Source organism: Falco biarmicus, chromosome 16 (assembly GCF_023638135.1).
Source record: "Falco biarmicus isolate bFalBia1 chromosome 16, bFalBia1.pri, whole genome shotgun sequence".
Classification (NCBI taxonomy): Eukaryota; Metazoa; Chordata; class Aves; order Falconiformes; family Falconidae; genus Falco; species Falco biarmicus.
Genome location: NC_079303.1, coordinates 1195639 through 1217314, shown reverse-complemented (window position 1 = coordinate 1217314; position 21676 = coordinate 1195639). Strand labels below are relative to the sequence as shown.

Sequence of the window (21676 nt, the reverse complement as noted above, 5' to 3'; positions counted from 1 at the left end):
AGCACCAATTGCCCAACTTCCCGCAAGCGAGGAATTCTGATCCGCTCGGCCCCCCCGCTGGGCAGCTCGGGGCTGACCTCTGCCACACAGGAGTGCTCTGGTGGGCTGCCGTTTTAAGACCTGCTCTCCTGGAGCAAGACAGTCACCCCCCGAGCACAGACAGACCAAAGCCAGTGCCCGGGGATCCACCTGTGGTGCAGAAACACCCGAGTGCCGTAAGCACAGCTCTGTCTTGAGGTCTTGTGGCCTGCCGGGCGCTGAAGGCTGCCTGGAGAGCAGCCACCCAGTGCTGGGAGCCCCAGACCTGGCATCATGGGACCTTTCCCTGAAAAAAAGCCAGCTGTGTACTAGATCTTTGTCTGCATTTAATAGAGAGATGCTACATGATAAACTCCAGCACCTTCCCGACATTACAAATGTTCTCAGTGGGATCAGTATATACATTGCAGATTCACTTCAGTTTCCTCCACACAGCTCAAGTACAGTCAGAGCTCTCCGAGTGTTTTGAGCAGCACAAGTGTCCCCTTTCCAGGGCCCCAGGACCCAGACAAGTGTTTACGGTGCTCCAGTAGACCCTTTACTCAAGTTCTCCTGGACACAAATGCTCTTCACCCCAGGGAGAGCACCAAGGGTTACCAACGTGGGTACAAACGGAAGGCTTTCCTCCCCAGTATGCTTTTATCCACTGATAAAGCAGGAAAAGATAGGAATGTAAATCAACCTTTTACCTGCTGGTCTCTTACTTCTGAATGGACTAATCAGTTCTGTGATATGCACCTACACAGAAACAAGCTGCAGTCTCAGTTATGCTGGTGTAGATCTGGACAGACTCCACTGAAGAGAGTGGAAATCCACTCCGTTTACACCAGGGTAAGTGCAAGCAGCAGCTGACCGTTGGCAGGGAAACCCCTCCTCGTCCTTCCACACACTTGTCTCAGCACCTGACACCCAATTAACATCGGTGTAAACTGGAGGAGGGGGTGGCTTCTTTGTCCTGAAGGAGCGCCACATAATTTATCCCACATAAAAATTACCCCACTATATTTATCCCAGAAGGCCTCAGCCAGCTTCCAACACTCCGCAGCGAGACCCCTGTCTCTGATGCGGGGGTGGGCTGACGGAGACTTCAGTCCCAGCAGGTGGTGCCTGCAGGGCCCAGCCGAGCACAGTGCGCTGGAGCTGCAGCCCCGCTGGAGCCAGCTCGTGGCCGGGGCAGCAGCGTTGCACGCGACTGACCGCTTACATGCAGCCACGGGGCTAACGGTCAGCGCAGAGCTCAGCCAGGTGAGGGTTAAGGAGCCTCTGGGCTGAGAGGTAAAGGGCAAGGGGACAAAACCAGAGGCAAGCATTTTGGTCTGCTTCTCTCTACGAAGACGGTAAATCAGAGAGGGTTAGAGCTGTCAGTCAAACACCACGAATGTCCTGAAGGGTGACCTGCTGTCTGTCTTGACCAGCGGAGCTTCCCTGTCTTTTGGGAAGTGGTGCCACATAGCTCAGCAAAGATCTAGCTCAGCATCTTGTGGCGGTCAAAAACTGTCTTCCTCTGCTCCTGCACCTGGCGCTTCCAGCGCTGCTGGGCCCCCTCCACCCTCTCCAGCACCGTGTTGGCTCTGGCGCCAGACGGGGTGGGGGCTGTGGCCAAGGAGCGAGCATCCTGCAACGGAAAGAAACGGTAAAAGAGACTAAGGCATGCCCAGCCCAAACGCAGCAGGTGGCAGCTTGACTCTGGAAGAAACTTCAGCTGAAAGAGCAGTTCAAGGCTTGAGTTGTCCTGACAAAGAACTCATTTTCAGAGCTCCTCAACACCAGCTCCCCAACTCTACTGGAGAGCTTGCTCTTGGGGACCACCCATGGTAAAGACACAGGCCTCAAATAAAAGCCCTTAGGAGAGGAACTGCACCAAGTCTAAACCTCTGCTGGAAAGCCACTGCTAGGAGTCTGCAGGGAGCCGCACTGCTAAAGCAAAACTGCATCACCCTGCTGAAACGAGGCCAACAATTTCTGTTGTCCTCGGCGCACTTAGCTTACATAGTAGCTGCTCATCTGTCTCTCAGACGGTGCTGCAGGAGTTTTGTCCAGCCCTGCTGTTCAGACTGCTCAAACAACCGCATTTACACAGCAGTAATGTCAGATGGCCCCTTCAATGGGGACCCATCGTGGCACACAAACACCAAGGCACACAGAGTTTACAGTCCAGCACACTGGAATACGATAAACTTCATCTAAGATCAGGAATTACAGTGCGCACCTAGATCTAAATCTGAATTATTGCTGTGGAGCAAAAGCATAATCAGATAGCATCCAGAGTCACCACTTGCTAGGGAAGGCCTCCTCACGAGTGTCCTCCCAGCAGCCCGGGGGTGGCAGCCGGGGTGATGCTCGAGCAGTGCCCTGGGGTTTGGAACAGCTCCGGGAGAGCTCTGCGCCTGGCTAAACTGCGCGTGTGTGAACCGAGCAAGCCCCAGGGAAAGCTGTGTCACAGAGCCACGCGCTACGCTCAGAGCCAGCCAGCCTGGGACAGCCCTTGCATCCTACAAACAGAGCGTGAGCTACAGATGCAATCAAGCATGAGAGCTAATCACTGTTCATGCAGCCACTCCACTCCACACAGATTTACAAGGGTGCCCTTGTTCTGAAATCCCCCTTGGAATCGGGCCCGATCTTTCCCCCTAAAGCACTGCCTCTCTCCCAGGGGGAAGGATGTTGTAAGCTGGATGCTGAAATTGCATGAATTTCATGCGGCAAGAAATTTGTTCTCTCCCGACATCTGAGAGAGATTGAGAGTAGCTCTCTTCAGCTGGGTTCTGATCTTCTTACCCAAGACTTTGTATGCCAAGTACCCCAGAAAGATGGAATCTGACTGAAATTCTGCTCTGGGAAGAAGCACAAGGGACAAGAGCCTAGATACAACAGGGCCCAGCCCCAGAGCAGGGTCAAACAACACCTCAGAGGCCAATCTTTCAAGCATCTAGAAAAGAGGCCTGCCTGATGTTTCAGCACATCATTAAACCCATCCCTCCCTGGAAGCTCACCACCAAGTAACTACACCTAGGACACTGCACAAACAGGAACTGTTTGACTTTCAGTTTCATCTAGACAGACATACCGAATTCAAGTCACTTGGTGAAAAAGCCACCCCCTGCCCCAGAGGACGGGTCTCATCCTGGGCTCATAATACAGAACTTGTACTCTGAGTATTTCTTTGTGCTTCAGCATGATTTGCACAGATTTGAGTCTAAACGTTTACCTGTGATAAGTGCCCAAAGATCAATGGAGTTGGTCCCACACTGGATCAGAGGGGACAAGCACAAGGTCACTCTGTTTCCCTGTCAGTCCTTCTCTTGTCGCCCTACCACCCCGTCTCCACCATGACCACAGCCACCCGCATGCATCAAGCGGCACAGCCTCACCTCATTCTCCTCCTCATTGTGCAGGGGCTGGGTGTAAGCATCTGGCTTCCGGATCAGAGGGTCCACCAGCACAAGGAAAGCCATGTAAAGCAGCAGTGCCCCCACCACGGACAAGTAAATGATGATGATCACCTGCAGTTAAGGACAGCATAGTGGAAAAGGATCAGCAATGTAGAGGAGAAGCAGACAGAGGATGGGAAGCTCCCTTCACAACTGCCTCTCACATCTGATCTCTCATTCTAATTCTGCTCACTAGAAAGCCTCCCGCACTTGCAGGAAGGCTGAGGAGACCTAAGTGCCATCGCTGCATAACCTGTGCTGATCTGCTCTGCACTGTGCCAGTTTTGGGCACGTGCTGCATGTGAGAGGAGACCAGCATGATGGGTCCCTGCTCAGAGGTGCTTGGCACTGTCACACATCCTCAGCAAGAAGACTGGGCTCCTGTGCAGCCTGCTCCTCACGCCAGGAAGCCTCCTGACTCAGACACGGTGCTCCTGGCACTACCACCGTGTAGTAGCTGTGACAGTTTTATTTTCCCTTTCTGGGCTCTTCTCCATGAGCCCACCAGTCTCGCTGTGCCTGTGATGGCATGGCATGGCAAGGAGAAGGAGCCAGCCACAGGGAGCAGACCCACAATTACCTTGATGGTGGTGGTGCTGCGCTCCTCGTACTTGCATTCACACAGCAGGCAGTAGGCCTCCACATCATTCCCTGGCACGGGCATTGGCTCCACAACGTGCAGGCAGTTGCTGCAACACAAAATCAGTGACAGTACAAAGTGACACTCATGCTCTGTGGAAGGACGCTGAGGTGACTTTGCATGTCCCAGCTTTCCCATCAGGCTGATAACACCGATCCGGTTTTAAGAGTTCCCCTCACAGCTCAACTGGCCCAAAGCTCCTGGGACAGACTGTCCAAGCGCCTTCTACAGGGATCCAGTCCAGGTGAAACAGACTGGAGGGTATGCCCTACATCTGCTGAGAGCCGCAGCTTAAGAAGTCACGCCTCCCAGATTCCTCAATCCCTGTTCAAAAAATGCCCCTTGCCTGGGTTGAACATCACCTACCAAAACTGCTTCCTCTGCAAATGCACAGGTAGGGAACTACTTCCTTAGCAGCAGCTGGAAACTCTGGAGCGTTGGACCAACCCCTCAGGCTTCAACCCACAACTCACCAGTCCTTCTGCGACACATTCTTGTTGTAAATGTGCCCACTGATGTTCCGGTATGGGGGACAGATGCACTTGCAGCGGATGTCCTCTGAGCTCTGCAGAAGCAAGAGGAGACGGCACTAGTGAGCGAACACGTGTGTCCAGTTCTGCTGCCCTGGCCACGCAGGGGTGTGGGAAGAGGCAAAACATTCTCAGAGAGAGGACTTCACACATCTCTTCTTGTGCTGCTTCTTTGACATCAATAACTTCACAGTTTTAAAACGCCTTGAGCACCTCTGCTCCAGATGCCAGGTACTTTTCAAACAAATTTTAAAATACAAACTCCAAAATACGGCAGAAGACAGGGCAGAGGCTACCATCACGTACATTCACAGCTCTACATACGATAAATGCACAACTGCTATAGCACTCCTTATCTTTGCAAACTTCCACAGAAAAACAGCTGCTTCTCTGCCATTGCTGTTTGTGTTGTACTACACACACGGTTCACTGCTTGTGTCTGAAGCTGTTCACTCACCTTGCTGGCTTGTGCTGGGGGAGAAAGGATGCAGCACAGCAGCACAATCAGCAGCACGGAGCTCGCACACTTCCAGGTGCACTGGACAAACATCATGGAAGCCTGAGGAAACAAAAATGCATATCCAGGATGAAGTATCTCAGCTGAATGCAGCCAGAATGAGTTAGTTTGAGCTTTCTTTTTTGGCCCACTTGCTTCTATTTTGCCCAGGAAGTAGAAATTTATCCCTGAATCAAGGCTGATGCCAGTTGGAACCTCCTGGAAACACTTTACACAGATCCCAAGAAATACTCAAATAAAACTCTCAAGGCTTTCACCATCTAGAGCCACAAATCCAAACTCTCATAGTCCTGCAAAAAAATACTGCTGACTTCCTCACAATTTGACTTCTGCAACTCCAGATAACCTCCTGTTACTCTCCAGCTACTGAAGAGCTCTGCAACAGGTACTTTGCTGCTGACAGTTTCGCCCAGTAAAAGACACAGAACCAGAAAAGCCACGGACCAAGACTGACCTGAAGAAGTACAGTTGGGCCTCGCTGGTGGACTGTGTAAGTGTTAAATCGTTCACCTTCTGATACTCATTTTGCTTCTGAAGGGGTCAGCATATTTTCCTCTCTCAAGAGCCATTAACTATGGCAATGGAATGGAATATTTACTGATTCCTAAACCTCCTTTACCTCAAGACAACTGTTCCGTACAAACCTAGTTTCTAAAAATTACTTCAAGTTGCTAGGCTGCTGAATTCATTATATGCGTTTTCCTCTATATGCATAGGTAAAGTTGTTCTAGAGACGTGTGTTTGCACAAATCCAAAAGAATATGGGTTCATTTTCTTTGCCGCAAAAGGAAAGTCAGTCCATTAACAAGGCTGGCATTCACATTGCAACAGCAGCAGCTCGGAGACAAAAGGCACGGCAGGCCTCATGGTGTCACCCTGGGGAGAGCTCTGAAAAGCCACTTCAGCACAGCTTTATTCAGGGAAGGTAATTTACACCTTTATTAATCAGCTCTATACGGCACATGTAATCCCACAGCTAACTGCAGGTACTTATACTCTATTACCTAACATAATTCCATTCGTATTTACATCACTGGGATGCTCTATCACCGTTTGCTTTATCCTGTGTGAACTCTCTTAAAAATTAATGTAACAGGTTACAAACACCAAGTTCCTCTCTCCTTTATCTAAACAAAACACCAGTTAAACAAGCTGACCTGCCAAAACCCATCAAAATGCATTCCAGTCCTACCTACCAGCCTATCGCAGGATTTCTTAACCCTTTGCACCCCAGTTAGCAGAAACCTCCACAAACAATGTATTTTTCTTTGGAGACATCAGGGGTTTATCTCTTTATCAGAAATGCTGGTTAGTGTATGGCCTAGCTGCACAGTGCACGTGCCCCACTGTAGGTGGTTTCGGGTTGCTGCTTGCTTGGATTTATAATTCAGCAACGGAGCACGTACTTAGAATTTTGTTTTAGCCTGGTCAACTAAATTCAGATCATCTGAACAATTCATAACTGTCATTTTTAATAAAAGCAGGGGAAAACGCGTCGTCTAGTAGACCGTGCCTCCCAGCAACGCAATACGAATTTGGGGTGCCGCTGGCCAGGCGCCACCCGTCACCTGCGAGGCACCGTGACCACGCCGAGGGCAGCGCAGCCCCGGCCCCACGGCGTGCCCAGGGGCACCGGCCCCCGCGCCTGGAGCCGGCTCTTCCCAGCGCATCAGCCCGGCCCCCCGCAGGCACCTGCCCAACGGCACCCGCATCCCGACCGCCCCAACCGGGAACAGCCGCGGAGCAGCGGGGCTCCACGCGGCGAGGTAGTCGCGACCGAGGCGCCTGGCAGCGCCCCCGGGTCACCCCGACACCGGCTCCACCTTCAGGTCCCCCGCAGCCCCCCGAGAGTAAACCCGGCCCCGCTCCGCCCCGGGCTCCGCGTTGCAGCCGCGGCGGCGCTCACCCGGCCCCTCGGCCCCGCAAGGCGCGGGGCTGCCCCCAGCCGCGGCCCCCCGGTGCCCGCCGAAGGGCGGCAGGTGCTCAGCCCCTCAGCGGCTCCCCCGACGCCGCTGCCCCCGCTCCGGCGGCTCGGCCGCCCGAGGGGCCTCCGGCAATCCAGGCCGCTGCCACCGCAGGAGCCGCAGGCCGCCGCCACCGGAGCGCCACCGGAGCGCCCCCGCCCACCAAGCATCCGCCCACCGGGTTCCCCCGCGGGCCGGCGAGGCCACTCACGGCTCAGGCCCGGGGGGCAGGGAGGCGGCGCGGGGCAGGGAACGGGCCGGGTCCGGCCTCCCCTCAGGCCGCTCCGAGCGCGGGGACCCTACCTGCCCCTCCACACCGCCGCGCACGGCTCGCCGCGCCGGCCCCCACAAGCCCCGCCCCCGCCCCGCTCCCCGCGCTCCCATTGGTGCGAGGGGTGACGTCCAGTGACAGGCAGTAGTCCGCAGCCAGTCGGGAGGCAGGTCTCCCGGGCGGCTCCTGAGGAGCGGCTCCGCGCCCCGTTCGCGCCCCGCAAGGTGAGGGACGGGCCGGCCGCCATCGGCCCCGGCGGGCCCGGGCGGCAGCAGGCGGCGTTAGGCGGTCCTGGCCTGGGGCAACCCCCGCGTGGCTGCCCCCTCGTCGGGCAGGGCAGGGCAGGCCAGGCCAGGCCGCCCCCTTCTGAGGCTGAGCCACGGGAGAGCCCCGTTCTCTCTCAGTTCTCCCCCGCCCCAGCTCCTCCCCCTCCCCTCAGCTCCCCCCCCCCTCAGGTCCCCCCCCCAGCTCCCTCCCTCTCAGCTTCCCCCCCCCCAGCTCCCCCACTCCCCCCCCCCCCCCCCCCGCTCTCCCCCCCAGCGCCCCCCCTTAATTGGCCTCACACCTTTCGCAGGAAAGGCATTGCTGTCCATCAGAGGAGAAAACCCAGGCCACATAACCTTGGTTATGATGTTTTGGCTGATACGTAGTTATAAATGTTATTTGTGATCTTCTAGGCTCAAAGACTGTGGGTCTGTAGTCAGTCTCTTGTATTAGAAGCCAATGACTCATTTTTGCTCTATCATTATGCCAGGAAGAGCGTTGTGCCTTTCCAAGCCTGTGGGGTCTTGTGTTTGTCCAAAGAGAACGTTTCTGAGACCTGGCTCGAGAACCAGCTGGGTTTTGCCCCATTTTCTGTGGCTGCACCCTTTGCTTCAGGCGTGCACAGAGCCGCGGCTGTGGCCCTGCTTCTGTGGCAGCCCCCTGGAAGGGTTGAGTTGCTTCTCCGCTTGCTCCAGTCTTCTGCTGGTTGACCTGAGCTCTATCTGTGGCGCTGGATAAAATCAGGATCTAATTCTCTTTCAGATAAAAAGCATCCATTGATGGAACAGGGGAAAAAGGAGGCCCAAACCTGAGGTCTAAAGTCTTCAAACCTGGTGGCTGTGCCTCACCTGGCGTGTGCCCGCGGCCATGTCTGTGCAGCGATGGGACCATTCCATGCAGCACTGCAGCCCTGTCCCGTGTTGGTGGCAAGACCCTTTCTGCATCGATGCTTCTTTGATGAAAATAAAAATGAGAAGACTGAGGTGAGAGATATTCAGCCTGAAATTTGTGTAAATCAGAGGGGAATGTCTGTCTGGCATAGATAAGTTGTAACTTTTTAGAAAGGAGTAAATTGATTGAGGCTGCTTGTTTTAGGGTTTGCAGAATGTATAGACTGTGGCAACTGCCAGCCTTTAAAATGCCCCACACTGCTCTATGCACCCAGGGATGGGAATTACTGATGTAAAAGTGTTTTCTAACCCCATTGCTGTAATGTGTACAATCCTGACCCTGCCACAGCTGCATTCCCCCCATACTCAGCTGGAGTCGGTTATGGGACTGTGGCCTACATCAGCTGGACTGATCTAAGGAAATATTCCATGAGAATAATCCTGGGTATTAGATGCACAAGGGACTTCTAATTCCTTCCTCCTACTCCAGCACTGCTGAGCGGAAGAACCTCTTTGGTGCTAACTCACAGATCTCACTTCAGAGAAGAACCTTAGGCCTGGCTGTGGGACACTGCCAATGTTGTGAAATAACTGAGTTTTTATAGGTTTAAGAGCCAGATGACCATGGGGATTTTATGTTACCAACTTTCCCAGCACACAACTGGTGAGGAGATATTTTTGTCTTCTCTGACATGCCTGTTGTCAATCTGTTCTTCTGTGTTCTTGTGCAGCCCAAAGGTACCTATCGCTGCTTCTTGTGGGGCTGGAGTAAGCTGAATAGAAACCTACAGGAAGCAGCCTGAACTCGTGACAAGACACTGAGAAATCCCCTTGGAATAAATAAAGGAACAGCCCAGGCAGTTGAGACACTGAATGCAGGGATCACGTTTTTCAGGTGAGTGCCTCAAAGACAGACCCACCAAACACTACACAAGCTTGGAAGTTGCATTTCGCTTTCAAGGCTGTTTTTCAAGAGACTGATTTGCGATCCCTCGGAAAGGAGACTTAGCTGTGTGTGCATTTTCTTCGTAGTGATGGGAGGGAGATCTCACACACAACACCTCCAGGAGAGTTTTCTGTTTCCTTTCTTGCTGGCTGTCCCCCTGCCCAGTACAGCTTTTTTGTCTGTTCGAGGTAACTCAGATGTAGCAGGATCAGTTATTGTCTGGATGTCACCCCTGTTGCTGTGTTTAAAGCCCAGCAGCAGTGAAAAAACAGAGTTTGGCTGGAGGGAGCAGGATTTGCCGCTTTATTTCTTTATTCATAAGTGCACTGCTACACAGATCCAACAGATGTGGTCACGTTTCCTGAATTTCTCAGTGTGCTGAATGCTGGTCCCTGCAAAAATCTAGCTCCAGTAGTGTGTCCTGAACACTTAGAGATCTTGCCCTGGATTCCAAGATATTTGATGTTAGCTACTGAAATTGGCCTGCAGGGGTCTGTGACTTGCATGGTGGTCTGTGGAGGGGCTTCATCATACTTTGGAGACCGCAGGATCAGCAATGACTTTGTGGGGCTGTTCATTCCCAGTTTTTCCCTCTAGCTTTGTTGGCAGCAGAAAACTGAGAGAGGTGCCTCAGAGGAGCTTTCCATAGGCAGCATCCTGGGAATACAACCCAAACACAAATCATTTGGCATGGAGGGAGAAGGAATTGGAGATCAGCATAGGAAACAAAGAAACACAAATACATAAAAGAGGAGAAATGCGTCAGGCGCCACTGTTAGTGCCCTGAACTCTCCCCTTACCGATGTATTTAGTCCTTACTGGTATTTGTGGTATCAGCTTCTGAAGGACAGGTGGCATTTTTGTTAACGTGACCAATGGCTAAGGACACAGAGCAGCTTGTCCTTGCTCTTTCTGGAAATGGGTGTTAGTGACTACACTGTAAACCTTTTTCCGGCACAACGATGGGGTCACATCAGCTGCCAGATATTTAAAGGGCAATTTATTTAATATTGTAAACAAACAGATTGACTTGTAAATATTCTCGGGATACATCCTACCATTATAAAAGGTGTCCTATAATTCAGGGAGAAGACAATTCACTCCTCACCTGCAACAAAATGATCTGGTCTTTGTATTAAGCTCAAAACAAGGTGCTTCCCTTGACAAGAAAGGATGCAAGGGTGCTTGGGCATTGGCCCAACCTCCCTGAGCTCTCTTCCTTGTGCGGGATGGTTGGTTAGACCAAGGAACAGCAATTCTTCTCTTTTTGCTGTCACCTCCCTTACAACTCCAAGGAAGCGGCTTCTGGTGATGTGCCTCAGTTTTCTCAGTCAAATGGTATGCAGCAGTGCTCTAGGGTTCCTGTGAGGGTGACTGAAGACTGTATGGGGATCACAAGAACTGCTTGTGAGGGTGCATTAAGGTCTCAACATGAAAGACCTGACAATCTTAAAAAGACATGTAGAAGCCTTATAGAGATTTCTGAGTATATGTTGATGAACAAACGTTGTCAATCACAAGCAGGAGCAGCTGGTGTGCGTGTGGGGGTTGACAGAAGGTGTGGCTTTCCCAGCATGCTGGACTCCGATAGCCCGGGAGATGCAGTGTCAGTATGTGTCCTTTGGTCGTGCACAGACAAGCTGGTGTTGTGAAGGACCCTCTGTCAACCATGATCTCCTGTGGGATGAATGTGTTGGAGAACAACCATTAATGTAACGGCCATGGAAGGATAAATCTAGACCGTGGAATTTGGTGTTGTGTCACACAGCTCACAGCTGTGCAGCTATTGCTCACTTGCACCTCGAAGTGTTATGGCGAGGAGACTCCTAGCATTGGCGGCAGGGTGTCTCTGGGTTGGCGAGGGGGAAACAACCCAGGCATGGCTTATATCCCAAAGGGCTTGAGTCATGCTTCTCCACCTTAGTTGCATTTAACTGTTCCGTAGGCTGCCTCTGCCCCTAGGTTGGAAACCATTTCCAGTCTAAATATGCACAGGTCAGTGGAGGAGAGAGGCCTTGTCCAAGCTCACCCAGCAGTGCTAAGACTAGAAGAAAGAGCTGCTACACCCCAGGGAAGTGCTCTAGCCACTGGTCCACACTGCTTCCCTCTGCCTGAGCTCGGTTCCCAAGTAAAGAACAGAGGCCTTGTTAGAAGGAAAAGAGAATTCTTTCTGACCTGCAGTATTTCTTCAAGAGCTGATGCTCTGTCCTGAAGCCTGGGAGGTGTGTAGAGATGCAGCTCTACTGTGAACCACACAGGAACTTGAGAAATAGCCTCATCTGCTGGAGCTGCCACCTGAAGGGGTAGGAGAATGTGTTCTTACGGGGTTGGGGCAGATAGAGACTTTGCAGAGCCAGATACATAACTGTTTTCATCTTCTAAGACGGTGCTTATAAGAGCACTGCCTACAGAGGTGGTGCTTACGGCATGGTTTGGGTGTATAGAAGTCTGTGAAGTGTCAGCGGCACCCTTCCTGCTATCCTCCTGCTAACCTGTATGTGATGTGGGGGAAGAGGGGAAGGAATAAAATCAGGCTGGTTGTGATAGATCACGTTTGTGAGACTGAGCGGCTACAGCCTCTGGTGACAGTCCTCTGCTGTTTGGCTGCTTTGCACGCATCTCTGCACTGCAGGGGCTTCCCTGTAAGTCTCCTCCTGATTGGCAGAGAAACGCTGCATTTGGCATTCTTTTCTGTGAGATCTGGTTCAGCCAAAAATAAGTTTCTCCAAGATTTTTGATGGAATGGCATGGAACACTGGAACAGTTAGGCCTAAGTGTACTATTGGCATCAGGCCTGCAGCAGCTTGGTTTTACCTTCTAAGGTCATGCTCCTGCTTGGCTGCAGCCACCCCAGCCCACCTCCGGCTGTGATCTACTCCACTTTGTTAGCTAAGAGCTGTTGAGCTGGGCTGATAGTCAGGGATCCCTCTTTCTTGTTCAGAGTGGGTCGTGATTTAACTCTGGCCAGCAACTGAGCTCTGCGCAGCCACTTGCTTGCTCCCACTTGGTGGGATGGAGGAGAGAATCCTGAGTAAAAGTGAGAAAACTTGTGGGTTGAGATAAAGACATTTTAACAGGTAAAGCAAAAGCCACGTGCTCAAGCAAAGCAAAACAAAGAATTCATTCACCACTTCCCATGGCAGGCAGGTGCTCAGCCATCCCCAGGACAGCCGGGCTCCATCACACCCAGTGGGGACTTGGGAAGACAAAACGCTGTAACTCTGAGCATTCCCCTTTCCTCCTTCCCCAGCCTTATATACTGAGCATGACGGTCTATGGTATGGAATATCCTTTGGCCAGTCGGGGTCAGCTGTCCCGGCTGTGTCGCCTCCCAGCTTCTGGTGCCCCCCTAGCCTGCTCACTGGTGGGGTGAGAGGCAGAAAAGGCCTTGGCTCTGTGTAAGTGCTGCTCAGCAGTAATGAAAACATCGCTGTATTGTCATCACGGTGACTAGCACAAATCCAAAATATATCCCCATACTAGCTACTATGAAGGCAATTAACTCTATCACAGCCAAAACCAGCACAGTGCGGGAAAGTGCTTTGTGTGAGACCAAGGAAATCATTCCTGCCAGAGGTCACTGCTTTCGGAGCAGTTCAAAGCCAGGTCTCCATGGTTTGGAAGGGTTGCTTGGTGCTAGTTTGGGAGCAGCAGTATTGGAGCAGATGTCTAAGCCCTCTTCCAGCTTACACAGCTGGGGTTTTGTTTCCCTAAAAATTCCCAAGCCTCAACTGGATACAGGATTCATCATCTTCTGACCTGCTGTGCTGAGCTGCTGCTAAACAGCTGCTCTGTTTTGAAAAGAGTGAAGTGATTTTTGTAGAGACTTCCGGGCAGAATGAGTTTCCAGCATGTGGAAGGGCTGGTGGGACTGGGAGAGGGCTGTGGTTGTAGGATCCCGTCTGTATTTGGCTCCCTTGGAGCAAGGTGCTCTCCAGAAACGTTAGTAGCAACTTGGAGAAATGATTCAGCTGCATTTGGAGGAGGTAATTTTCAGTGTAAGTAAAGTATATTCTCAGTTTCTCTGGCACAGAAGAGAATACAAAAATGTTAGCAAGTGGACAAGTTCCCTCAGTCCCAAACGCTGTGCCATCAGCTTTTAATTTGGGAGTCTCCAGATGGGACATCACTATGGATCCATCAATGTGGATGGGAGTTTTGCCTCTCATGCCAGGGCCTTGCCTCAAATTGGAGAGCAATGGAGGCTCCAGCCACAGTAGCCTGTCGTCTTCTGTGTGGACCGGCACTAGGGAGGGCTGAGAGGGGTTGTCTGTGGGTTTTGTGGCTTTTGGAAAAGGACAGGGAATGTTCATAAGCCTTTTATTTCTATATTACTTGGAGGAATTAAGCCATAAGTCAGACAAGCAAGCACTGGCATGCAGGTGGGAAGCTCCTGAAGGCTCCCCATATTACATCAGTCACTTCAACGCAAGTACAAAAATACACTCGTATGACACTGCATCACAGCATCTAGCCAAATAACCTGCTTCTCTCTTCGTGTGACAGTGATGTGTAGGGCAGGGTGCAAGAGCTGTAGTAGTGTTCAAGGATCCAGTTCCTGGTGTGCCTCAAAGGTCCATCTGTCTGTGAGTTAGGAACTTCCTGAACCAAAGACCGTGGGCTCGTTTCAGTATTTAATAGCTGCTTGATGAAGTTTCCTCAGAGAACAGGAGCGTAGGCCTAATCCACTGTTGTCTCCACAGCTTTTGTTGTCAGCTGTAGCGGAGTACATATATTTATGGTCAATTAAAGTGACATATTACAGCCACATGATGTCATCGGCAGTCACCCCAGCTGTGCTGAAATTAACCCAAACTGTTGTATTTCCAGCTGGGGGACTCCTATCCATGAGGGATTGTCTGTGGTGTGGGATTTCCCTGTACGTGATCTTTTCAGGTCAGACTTGCTCCCCAGAAGGTAGTGACACTTTTGTTAGAAAATATTCCATCCTCTCTAAATTAATCTTTTTGTTACTAATCTTGGAAGTAATAAGATAGTGTTGTGGCAGGCAGTGCACTCATCACACATGTAGGTTGTATTAAAAATAGACCTTAAAAAATAATTTCTTGGGCCCTTTTAAAATGATCCTGGATCTTTGTCAAGAGAACTCCATGCTTTTCCTCCCCCAGCATTCCTCTCTCCTTGGAATCCTGCTCTCCTCATGGCTTTTTGGTTAGCCTTGCTTGCTGCCATAGATATTATTTCTCATATTATATTTCATCTTCCCCCTCCCCATGTTGCTCTGCAGCCACTGAACAGGACAGTCCCTCATCCCAGTCTCAGCAGGACGAGAGGGGATAATGTTGCTGACAGAAGACTATACGAGGCAATTAACAGCTTTTACCAGCAAGTGGATACTGATTGGAAAGCTGTAATTCTGTACTTGTCAAAGAGCGTTCTGCTTGGAAAGGAAGACAAAAGGGCCTGGGCACAGAAGCTGGTCCGTGCTACTGCTACGGCAGCTTTCTGCTTGGTCAGGATTTATTTGAGACTGGGTTCCAAGGGATATATTTGATGGGGTTGGCCTGTGCAAATGTGACACGCCACCACTCAATGCTTCTGCATCACCAAGACCTGTGCTGGATTGTTCTGGGCTTCCAGCTCTGTGTAACAAAGGGTCCCATGAGCAGTAGGAGCATGCCAAAAATCCTGTTTCCCTCCATTGCTCTTCTGAGCTCAGGGACTGAGGGGTGTGTAATGCAGAGTGAGATTCATCAGCCTGTGGTTGTAACAGTGAAGAACATCTATGGAGGGAGATACTTGCCCTTTCTATGGAAACATGGGTGATCTGCACTGCTGGGACTGGCAGAACCCTGAGTGCAGCCTTTGTGCAGAGAGAGGGATGGGGGATGCTGTGCCAGAGGGTGTTTGATGCAACACTGGAAGATACTGGTCAGTTACTGGAAGGTGCTGGTGGTGGTATTCTGCTTCACATTGCACTGGCAGTGCTGGAAAGGCTGACACCAACATCAGTGAGTGCTGCACCTGGCGTCACAAGCGTCTCCTGAACCTTGCCGTTGGCTCAGCTTAGTCTGCTGCAGGGATGTGGGGTCTCTGCTGGAGCTTTGCCACAGGTGTTGGAGCAGTGCAGGCCTGTGCTCCTGGCAGGAGAGCTGGAGAATGTCCAGAGCCAGTCTGCTCTGGAGGGAGCTCTGGACTGATCAGTGATCTGCCAGACTGCCCCAGCCTTGCAGGGTCAGGCCTCTGCTGCCTAGTGCTGTGTTGTTTACTTACCACTAGTTCCCTCCAAACATATGCCTGAGACTAACATATCTAGTGGGTGGCAGCATACATCCCCTGTTCCTCTCTCAGTTGGCCCTATTTATAGATATCAAATGTTGGCAGGTAGGGGAAGTGAGACATCTGAAGTATGAGAGACTGTCACCGAGAAGGCAGGGTTATTTATCTGAGTTGATGAAACTTCTTGTCATTGCGGTGTATTAGGAACTCTGCACATGTGTTCCAAATCATCATTTCCAGGGCATTGGTGGGCTTGTTATTCAGGACAAAGCAAACAAAATGTTGTTAGAGTGGGAAGAGAGATTTCTACCTGAATAAATTATATCTAGTTATCACCACCTGGATGGCAGTCACATGCCAGGAAATTTCTCCTCAGGGCTAAGATAACATCTCTCCCTTTATATTTCAACAGTCTGATCTCCCGAGCTGTACTGTTTATCTTTTCTACGTACACAGGACGAGTGGAGGGAAGGACCACTCAGCCACGTGTCAGATGGGCAGAAATCTCTCCCTGGTGATTTAAAGACAATGGAGAGTGTCTCTGTTATTGCCACCATTCCTTCTTTTGTCTTATCTACAGGAGGCTACTGCAGCTGCTCACCAGGAACCTCTGCTGCTTGCTGCTCAGTGGTTGGTTCTTTCTCAGTGTGCTGTGAGACCCCCTTAGATCTCTATAGATCTTCTGCCTCAAACGCAACAGAAATAGGGAAGATTATCCTGAAAGCTGGTCTTTCTACCATGGCCAGATTTCACAGTCCCTTCCCAGTCTCAATGACTCTTTCCTTGTTGGGGAATACTCATGTCTGATAGTACAGGGGTGGCCAGATAGCCCATAGGAGTGGTGGCCAGGTCTGCAGGGTGTCCCAGTGGCAGGGAATACCACTGCATTCACAATAACCAGCTCATACTGGCGCAGAGAGCTGCGATCCTACAGAAGGTGGGTGTATGCCCCTTCTCTGCAGCCTTCTCCCACTGCAAAGGTGTTTATCCTATTGACAAGTGCTGTGGTCCTTTCATAACTGCTGCATTAGCAGAGGATCGAGTAGCACTTAATGGGAGCAGTCTCCCTCATGAAGTGTGATTGAAAAGGTCACCAAGGTGGAAGGGAAAATATTTGCAGCAGGCTGACATAAGCCTTGGCTTCTGATTGACAACAGGTGTATATTTTATGGGCTGCCCTCCCCATCCAGCATTTTTGCTGCCCTCCTCTCCTTCCATGTATTGGCTCAGTGTTTCGCAGCGGCGCCATGGAGCATCTGCAGAGCTCAGTGGGTGGCAGACAGGGGGAATACAACCTGCTGCAGAATTCAGGGAAAAGGTGATTTCAGGCCAAGTGTTGCCTTCTGAATTAGTGAAAGCAAGGGAATCGGGTGAGGTGTAAACAAAGCTTTCTTGTGAAACTGCTCCAAGCTGAATTAGTAGGTTGACCGTGGCTGAGCTCTTTGCTTTAATGGCACAATAAATAGCTTTATTCTCCAAGGCTACTGGTTTTGCTGGGTTTTGCCTCTCCCTTCTCTTGACCCTACGGTGAGTTTGTTGAAATGAGGTTGCTGCATCTCAGCCAGCCTACATTTTGGACACTCCCAGTTTGTTCAGCTGCAATCTTACTACTGCCCCTGGCAAGCCTGCCACTGAAGTCAGACACATACCAATTGCTTTGCATGTCTTCTCACTCTACTTTCTTGCTGCTTTTAGTGTCCCATCTGCCTTATATGGTTTCTTTTGGGACAATACAGGGTATTCAGTCCAGGCCAAGTTGCTGATGACAAGCTAATTAAAGATCTAGCAAGAGAGGAGCAGCCTAATGAGGGAGAAGTGGGAGGAAGGGCAGTTTGCCAGGACTCTGCTGTGACACTTGCTTAGGGGAGCTAATTGTATGTTGCAATTGATGGTTCAAGGGAGCTATTCACCACACAGAGTAGGGCAGAGTAACAGAGACCTCTTTTGATGGCATGTCCTGAAAGGCTGTGATGGGATCACAACTTCCCAGGTCCAGTTCTTCCTCTATGGTGTCATGTAAATACCTCTATCATGGAGTTACGCCGTCTTACCATGTTACAATGGGTGATCTGGAAAGTATGCTACATCTGTGGCAGTGGGGACAAAAAGCCTATAGCAGGAATGGCATCTTCTCAGGACTACTGGTGGTCATGCTGAAGGTCATGTGCTACCCAGCAGCCCTGACTGCGAGCCAGCTCACCTTCCTGCAGCGTACAGTGCACAGAGAGCAACAATCAGCGCAAAAGGGAGGTGGATTCTGGCACTGGCAGGAGCAGATGCTCTGCTGGGTCATTTCATTAGGAACGTGTGTGCTGGTAACTTGCAGGGTAACGCGGGGTTGGCCCAGCCCGGACTCACAGGGAGTCGGCGGCAAACGGCCAAGTCACAGCAGTGTGCTGGCGATGAGGCTGCTGACAGAGCTGCATAGCCCGACACTGGTCTCAGTGCCCCACTCGGTGTCTGCTTCTCCCACTTCATCCAAATTAGTCCAAGCAGGGCAATTCTTCACCTCTGGGGGATGCTCGAGTATGAGGAAAAGCTCGCTTATGAGTATGAAGAGGCTTTTATTTGGCTTTGCTTCCTGGCTATGCTTCCATGATGAGCTTCCTTTCTGAATGGTGTCACTGAGATTTCTGTGAATCACAACCAAATTACTGCCTCTCACCAAACATGGAAAATTAATCAGAGAGCCTCTGGATGGTCTCTGTAGCTCTGAAAGGGACTGTGGACTGTAATGCAGTTGTGTCAGGTCTTGTGTGTCTTGTCCTAAAGTCTGAAGAAAGACTTTTCTAGTAGTTGCCTCAGGAACGCTCATTTCTCAAGTTAACAAATCATGCAGTAGCTCTGTCTCCCACCTCCTCAAGAAACAGTCTGGGGATTCACGGTCCAGCAAAACGTTCTTACCCAAAAGGCACAGTACAAGTGCTGTTGTTGTTGCAGTTGTGTTTGGCACAGGCCTCTGCCAGGGAGATCTATTTGCAGGGTGAGCTCCCGTCCTTGAAGCCAAGTGCCCAGGGGTGTCAGTAGGTGTATACAGCCACATTCACACTGTCCTCCCTGCCACTGCAACCCCTCCTCACAGCTTCTAAAATTCCTCTCACCAGGGAGGTTATTTCCTTATTATTAACACCTGTTCGGGCAGGCAGATGCGCGGACCACTTACAGAGCCACTAGGACTGAAAGCTTTTATGCATAACTATATCAAGAGGTGTTAAAACTGGCCGTGTGTAATTTATAGTCTGTAGCAGGGGAGTCAGCCCACTAGACTGAGCATGCTGGAGCATTAGCTCTGCTGTCAGCTCAATTGTCAGCCGGATGCCGAAGGAGGTGGAGTGGATACTCTGGGTCACAGCTTTCCGCATTCTTGATCACAAGTCAGCAGAGTTATGAACCCTAAGACAACTGTTGTGATTCTTAGGCCCTGAAGCACTCAGCAAATCAAATCAAGTACTGTCAAGCAGGCATGCACACAAATACACACATCTACACACCAAATGATGGAAGAATCACCACTATAACTGACATAGGAGAAGACAGACACACAACAGTGGTATTTCTGCCTCTATGAAATACCAAACTATGATTTCTACCTAAAAGATGTGGAGGTCTTGCTAGCAGGTGAGAACTGGGACCTTCTATTCTAAGGGCATCACTGGCCTGGATGTTGGTAGCGCTTAAAGCTTGTGTAATGCTGGCTTGTTAGTTCAAATGAGTACACTGTCTTACTTAAAGCTTTCTTCATTGCCGTGCTGCTGGCCTGGTAGATGGGTGCCCTACCGTGCTGTGCACAAAGTTCACTATGATTTGGCTATTGGAAGAGAATGCCTGAGGGCAGGGACAACAAATTGCCAAAATAACTGTACAGCAAGTCACTCCCAAATGGCATTTACTGCAGCCAAGGGTTTCTGAGTTCAGTGTCTCCGGGCCATTTGTCCCCCCAGACTTCACTCCTGACCTTAGAAAAGACCTCTGAATCTGAGTGGCAGAAAGTTGTGTCACAGAGTTCCCATTATAAAATAAATAAACCTCTGTTAACTCTGTCAGATGCTCTGCCTTATTATTCTAACTAGGAGGCTGTATTAGTCAGATTTAATAGTTAAAAATCTCCTGATATTCCTCTTTATAGTCAGTTATTTCCATTTGTCCTTCTTTCACCTTGTCCCCCCTTTTGATATTTACTTTTGTAAGGTATTTAATAGTATTTTCCCCCCTTCTCTCTTTTGCTGGGCTGAACAAACTAACCTTATTCATTCTTTTTTAATATAGCTTGCTCTTCACTACCTTGAACAGCCCATGATGCCATCTCCATACACCTTCTTACTTAAGAAAATTGTTCCTGAATATGAACAAACAGCAGTGTTCCCCGTATTCTGGTGTAGGCCTCAAAAACTGAGATTGAAAGCTGGCACTGATGTTTTTCTAACAGCAATACTTCATCAGCTTGTACTGGAGTTGCACATGGAGTTTTTCTTCCACTGCTTTCACGGTAATTTCTGTTTCTGTTCCCTCTGTTCTCATGTCAGCTTTGTTGTCATAATTATCACTGTCATTATTATTGAAAACTGAGGCTTCACACATTCTCACCCTCTCAACACTGCAGAGTGAACCCATTTAATCTTCTTTTTTTGTCTAGATTTTTTCACTGTTTTAAGGAATTTGTACTATCCTACTGTGGTTGATATTTGTCACTTCTTGAACACAGCATATCCTGATTTTGAAAACAAACCAGGTTGGAAAAGGCATAAAAACTATTAAAACATCCTTTCTCAAACTCATCAGGACAAGAAACCTGACAGAATCTCTAGGTGTGAAGAAGGTGTGAAGGAAGTACGCTGGAAAATTAAGGTCACAGCAGAAAAAAAGCCCAATATTTTTTTTATATCTGTGTTCAGTGTGGAGGTCCCTACTCTTTGGTTTCTCATTTGTGAGTGTCTCCGCTGGAGCCTCTCTCAGACTGAAGTCTCAGAAAGTTATGGAACGTATAGATGAAATGAAACCAACAGATTTCAAGGACCAGATAGATTAAAATCTGCCCCAATGTAGGGATTAAATAGCTGAACTATTATCTTTACACTTAAAATTGACTTTGTACCATGCCAAAGACTTGAAGGTTAGAGTCAGGGTCCTGAGTGTAGGAACAGGCCATAATGGCCCTGGCAGGATTGGTGTTTTCATACACCCATGCAAGGTCAAAGGAACCTGATCGTGCAAGGTCTCTTACTCACTTAAGGCAGATGAAAGTAACTTGTATCCTCTCTGAGCATGCACAAATTTACTCCTTTAATAAACTAGGACTTCCTAGTTGTTAATAATAACTGATATCAGACTGTAGCATGTCAGCAATTTTTCGTAGAGCCTTAATGACAGACTTCAATGGCAGGCAAGACCATTAGAAGAGAAATGTTGCCAGGAATCCTAAATCCCTGACTCTGGCATGCTGAGGTTTGGAAGCTTCCACCCCAACCTGCTCTATGGGGGATGGTTTATCAAGATGGTTGTTGACTCTCAGAAGTTCTCTTTTCTGTATTGCTTGCCCTTCTTTCTTTATGGTCATGCCTTTGCTGATATGCCTTGTCACTCCACCTTCGTCTTGATCTCTACTGTATTCATGATTGTTATCTTCTTTTAGCCCTTCACCTGTTTCCATATTTTTTAACAAAGCAAGTTCCTTCAGTTTTGCCCTAGTACTTGTACACAGAAAGTGCTTATCCAGTAAAATTGTTAATATCTCCAAGGATGGAGATATGATCTCTCTGGGCTGTTGTTCCAGAGTTTGACCACTCTCACAGGATTTTTTTTCCCTAACATCTTATTGGAACTGCTCTTGTACCTTGTGTCTCTTGTTTCTTGTGATGATAGGAGTTTGGCTCTGCCTTCGCTGTAAGCCACCCTAGGTAGCACAGGAGATTGAAATTCAGACCTACCCCATCCTTTCTTCTCCAGG

General features: G+C 49.9%; 2 protein-coding genes across 7 annotated transcripts in view; one reads left to right on the top strand and one right to left on the bottom strand.

Moving 5' to 3' along the window:
- Positions 1-345: 345 nt before the first annotated feature.
- Positions 346-7480, bottom strand: TMEM9 (transmembrane protein 9). Of its 4 annotated transcripts, none has more exons than XM_056361509.1 (6): positions 7425-7480; positions 5098-5199; positions 4584-4675; positions 4051-4159; positions 3411-3542; positions 346-1654 (listed from the first exon to the last, which is right to left on the bottom strand). In XM_056361509.1, exons 2-6 carry the CDS (start codon positions 5191-5193, stop codon positions 1505-1507), a joined length of 579 nt encoding a protein of 192 aa, XP_056217484.1. In that variant the 5' UTR covers positions 5194-5199; positions 7425-7480; the 3' UTR covers positions 346-1504. The 4 variants fall into 4 exon arrangements, with proteins under 4 accessions (XP_056217484.1, XP_056217485.1, XP_056217483.1 ...); XM_056361510.1 differs by having other exon boundaries at positions 7333-7434; XM_056361508.1 differs by lacking the exon at positions 7425-7480 and adding an exon at positions 7064-7315.
- IGFN1 (immunoglobulin like and fibronectin type III domain containing 1) overlaps positions 5126-21676 on the top strand; it is a 63250-nt gene continuing 46699 nt past the window's right edge. For 2 of the 3 annotated variants that reach the window (XM_056361501.1, XM_056361498.1), the window contains exons 1-3: positions 5126-5647; positions 8419-8639; positions 9278-9441. The gene's annotated coding sequence lies outside the window, so the exon portion shown is untranslated. Of the gene's footprint in view, positions 5648-7521; positions 7617-8418; positions 8640-9277; positions 9442-21676 lie in introns of those variants that run through there. The other variant, XM_056361499.1, reaches the window with a different exon arrangement.

Excerpts from the sequence above, each read along its gene's own strand:
- TMEM9 (XM_056361508.1), bottom strand. The coding sequence starts at position 7,291 with ATGCTTGGTGGGCGGGGGCGCTCCGGTGGCGCTCCGGTGGCGGCGGCC. Across the intron at positions 4,160-4,583 it reads AATGTGTCGCAGAAGGACTG|CAACTGCCTGCACGTTGTGG; the intron begins GTGAGTTGTGGG and ends TTTGTGTTGCAG. Across the intron at positions 1,655-3,410 it reads ACAATGAGGAGGAGAATGAG|GATGCTCGCTCCTTGGCCAC; the intron begins GTGAGGCTGTGC and ends TTTCCGTTGCAG.